Source organism: Dioscorea cayenensis, chromosome 19 (assembly GCF_009730915.1).
Source record: "Dioscorea cayenensis subsp. rotundata cultivar TDr96_F1 chromosome 19, TDr96_F1_v2_PseudoChromosome.rev07_lg8_w22 25.fasta, whole genome shotgun sequence".
NCBI lineage: Eukaryota > Viridiplantae > Streptophyta > Magnoliopsida > Dioscoreales > Dioscoreaceae > Dioscorea > Dioscorea cayenensis.
The window spans coordinates 19802109-19806266 of record NC_052489.1 but is presented as its reverse complement, the minus strand read 5'-3'; the positions used below and the strand labels follow the sequence as shown (position 1 = coordinate 19806266).

General features: G+C 33.6%; 1 protein-coding gene across 1 annotated transcript; it reads left to right on the top strand.

Annotated features, from left to right (window-relative positions):
• Positions 1-1045: 1045 nt before the first annotated feature.
• Positions 1046-3816, top strand: LOC120250194 (protochlorophyllide reductase-like). Its single transcript, XM_039258985.1, has 5 exons — positions 1046-1172; positions 1284-1382; positions 1668-2196; positions 2549-2907; positions 3479-3816. Exons 1-5 carry the CDS (start codon positions 1119-1121, stop codon positions 3632-3634), a joined length of 1197 nt encoding a protein of 398 aa, XP_039114919.1. The 5' UTR covers positions 1046-1118; the 3' UTR covers positions 3635-3816.
• The last annotated feature ends 342 nt before the right edge of the window (positions 3817-4158 follow it).

Here is a 4158-nt window from a genome sequence, read left to right as displayed (position 1 = left end):
TTAGTAAATCATGAGTTGATTATAATGTCAAATGTCCATATTTGATTTCCTTATTTAAAATTTTTAAACCAAATCATTTTAATTATTACTTTTTGTTAATTTGAATTCCATTCTTATTTCTCAGGGGTATATCTGTAAATTTAATTTAAAAAATATCTACAATAATCAAATTTATATAGATATACACATAACTCATACTTTTTAGGGGCAGAAATGCAAAAATCTTTGCATTTATGACCTTAAAAAAAATCTCCTTGTGCTGCATCTCACAAATATCAGCCAACAAAAATTTCACTTTATAACCATACAAAGAGTGATGTTATTCATATTAAATAATTTAATCAAATTAATTAATTGAACAATTGGGTAATCTGATTTTAAAAATCCGTTATTCAGAAAAGAAAAATTTTCATTTCAAATAATCATTTTTTAAAAAATTATAAATTTACTTTCATAACTAATATAAAATTATGAAATTAACAATTTAAAATAATTATTATATAAAATTTTAAAATAATTACTCTAGTAAAAAAACAGTATTGGTAGAATTCTTGAAAATACAATAGTATGTTTTTAATAAAGATTATCACTCATGTCCTTGGTGTACACGAGCGCAAAGTTGCTCCTCAACATATTTGTGCCTTCATTTTGGATGAGTTGAGATTCAAATTTATTTCTTCAACACAAGAACCCCAGTGTAACAGTACCAATAGACAAAGAAAATATCAGCCTAATATTTTTCTCTCACTCTCTCTCTCTCTCTATATATATATATATATATATAATATAATTATAAAATTCTTGAGGGTTAAATATTTGAAAGAAAATATCTTTTGCCTAAAGATAAAGAAAATTAGAGAACCATAAACCAGACCAGTTAAGACAAGAGGAGAAAAATATCCATCTCAAGGAGAAATCCAAACCACGAGTTTTCATTGGTTGATTTATGCCAACGTGGCACCAAGTGGGTCCCATATTTATCACCTTATCCTCACCACTCATTCACTCAGCTCTCTCTCTCTCCATGCTTCTTTATATATGACACTCTTTCTCTGAAGTCTTATTCCCACAAAACTTGAACACTTACAACCACTCCAAGTTCAAGTACACTTTCTATAATGGCTCTTCAAGCATCTTCTCTCCTCTCTTCAGCCTTTGTTTCTCCCAAAGAGGTATGTATTTTGAGGAGAGTTATAAGTTTGATTATGAGTTGTTGTTTAACTTTTTTTATTCAATAATATAATAAGAAGTTTATAATTTGTTTGTTTGGGGGATTGGTGCAGGTGAAGGTGAATGGTGGAATTAAGGACTCTGTATTCTTGGGAGTTTCTTTCTCTGAGAGTGTTAAATCTGATATTAATTCTACACTCCTTAGGAGTAAGGTATGTTTTTTTTCTTCTTAATTTCATAACTTTTCTTGTTTTTCTTCTTGTTTTAGTAAATATTTTGATTTCAATTATATTGAAATGTTTTGACTGTAGTGTCCATTTTTATGAACAATTTCCATTTGATTTCATGAGCTTCAAATAGAGAACTGAGAGAGAATTTTAACTACAAATTCTCATTACAATACCATCTCCTCTGTTTCAAAAATCCAGTTTTGAAGTTAAATTGTTACCATAAGTGTCTAAAAATTCACATTTTTAAGACAAGGAATAATACTGCAGAGAATGAACATGCAATCAGTTATAGTTAAGGCACAAACTACAGCAACCGATGCTCCGGCCGTGAGCCAAGCTACACCGGACAGCAAGAAGACATTGCGAAAGGGCAATGTCATCATCACCGGAGCCTCTTCGGGCCTCGGCCTTGCCACTGCAAAGGCATTGGCTGAGTCCGGCAAATGGCACGTTATCATGGCCTGCCGTGACTTCCTCAAAACCGAAAAGGCGGCAAAGTCAGCCGGAATGACCAAAGACAGCTACACTGTAATGCACCTAGACCTTGCTTCACTCGACAGTGTTCGGCAATTCATCGATAACTTCCGCCGCTCCGATATGCCACTTGATGTTCTTGTCTGCAATGCTGCTGTCTATCAACCAACTGCAAGCCAGCCATCTTACACTGCTGATGGCTTTGAGATGAGCGTCGGCGTTAACCATCTCGGTCACTTTCTCCTCGCCCGTGAACTGCTCGACGACTTGAAAAACTCTGATTACCCTTCAAAGCGTCTCATCATAGTCGGCTCAATCACAGGTAAGTAGTTTTGAGTTCGAATTCTTGATTATACCTTAAAAAAAAAAAAAAACACTTATTTATAAGGAGAGGTCTATTATTCTACAGGGCTTTCAGTTTTACGGATCAATGGAAGAACAATAAAGCATTACCATCATTAAAATAAAAAATAAAAAATTCTAATCAATCACAATAATTCAATCAGATCAATTCAATCATTTGATTTTGCATTACATAATTTTTTTTGTTTTAACAAAACCCACTAAAAATTTACATTAGTACATACACACACAACCAGAACACAAGCACAAACACTGTTTCTTTTTCATTGAGGCATTTCGTCGAGCAAGTGATGAGCAATGGTGAATTCCAGGGAATACGAACACACTGGCCGGGAATGTGCCACCGAAAGCGAACCTGGGGGATCTGCGGGGACTGGCGGGAGGGGTTAACGGGATGAGCGGGTCGGCGATGATCGACGGAGGGGATTTCGATGGGGCAAAGGCGTACAAGGACAGCAAGGTTTGCAACATGCTGATGATGCAGGAGTTCCATCGGAGGTTCCATGAGGAGACCGGGATAACGTTCGCGTCGCTATACCCGGGATGCATAGCAACGACGGGGCTGTTCAGGGAGCACATCCCGTTGTTCAGGCTGCTCTTCCCTCCGTTCCAGAAGTATATCACCAAGGGCTTCGTCTCCGAGGATGATGCTGGGAGAAGGCTCGCTCAGGTGCGCATAATTAGGGTTAAGGGTTAATTGATTGTTTTTTTAAAAAAACACTTGAACTAATTTAGTTTAAATTTAAAATTGATTTATTTTTAATAATTTAAAATTTAATTTTGAAAAAAAAAAACTCATTCTTAACTTGATTTTTATAAATTATATGTTAATTATTTTAAATTATTGAGATAAATATCAATGGTTGTCTTGGCCTATTGATACCCACACTGGGCTGACTCAAAATAAAAGTATAGGTGTTTGTTAAGCTTATTCCACACCGGTGCCAGACATGTTTTTGTCGCATTTTATAAAAAAAAAATTTATTTACGTAATTTAAAATTAATCTAATTATATTTGTACATTTGTGGAATGCATTGTTATGATTTTATAAAAGATATAAGTCATATTAAACGAGTGTTTACATAATGTGTACAAAATAACATTATATTTATACTCAAAAGGTGGACGGTTAGATTCCATGATTTGTTCATATTAAAAAAAAAAAAGCATTAATTGGTCATTTGCATGGGAAGGGGTTGCATAAACATTGATCAGTAAATTTTTGTGTTCTCATGTTCAGGTGGTGAGTGATCCAAGCTTGACCAAGTCAGGTGTGTACTGGAGCTGGAACCAAAACTCAGCTTCATTTGAGAACCAGCTTTCAAAGGAGGCAAGTGATGCTGACAAGGCCAAGAGGGTGTGGGAGCTAAGTGAAAAGCTTGTTGGTCTGGCTTGATTCTGTTACATTATTTGATCATTCTGTCTTTCAGACCCTTTTTTCCATTGTCTCTTTAGTTTTTATTAACTTATCATGAGCCATGTACGTGTGTTTTGTTTGTTAACTATTGTTTCGATCTTTTTTTTTTTCTTTTAAGACTTATTGCATTTAGATAAATAAAATTACCGGCATTTGTTCAATATCCTTCTCCATTAATTTTTTTTTTTTACCGAGTGAATAAGTCACGGTAAGATAAAAGAGCTTACTTAGTAGGAAAGAATGTGCCTTACCACTGAGTTAGATATTAGATATTGGAAAGATTTTTAACTCTGACCAGAACACTTCATTGGTTTTTTAATACTCTAAAATTTATTGTATCATAAAAATTTACTTTTTATTATTTATTTATTTAGATTTGTTTTTAAAAAAGATAAATCATGAATTATATAAATAAAGCAAATAAAAAAATTATATGTTGTATAATTAAAACAAAAGAAGGTAGTGGTCACCATAACCCTTAGAGGTAATTACTTAGCCAAATA

Bases quoted from the DNA above. Each gene is read 5' to 3' on its own strand.
- LOC120250194 (XM_039258985.1), top strand. From the start codon at position 1,119: ATGGCTCTTCAAGCATCTTCTCTCCTCTCTTCAGCCTTTGTTTCTCCC. The intron at 1,383-1,667 runs GTATGTTTTTTT...ATAATACTGCAG, and splicing joins CTACACTCCTTAGGAGTAAG to AGAATGAACATGCAATCAGT. The intron at 2,908-3,478 runs GTGCGCATAATT...TCTCATGTTCAG, and splicing joins CTGGGAGAAGGCTCGCTCAG to GTGGTGAGTGATCCAAGCTT.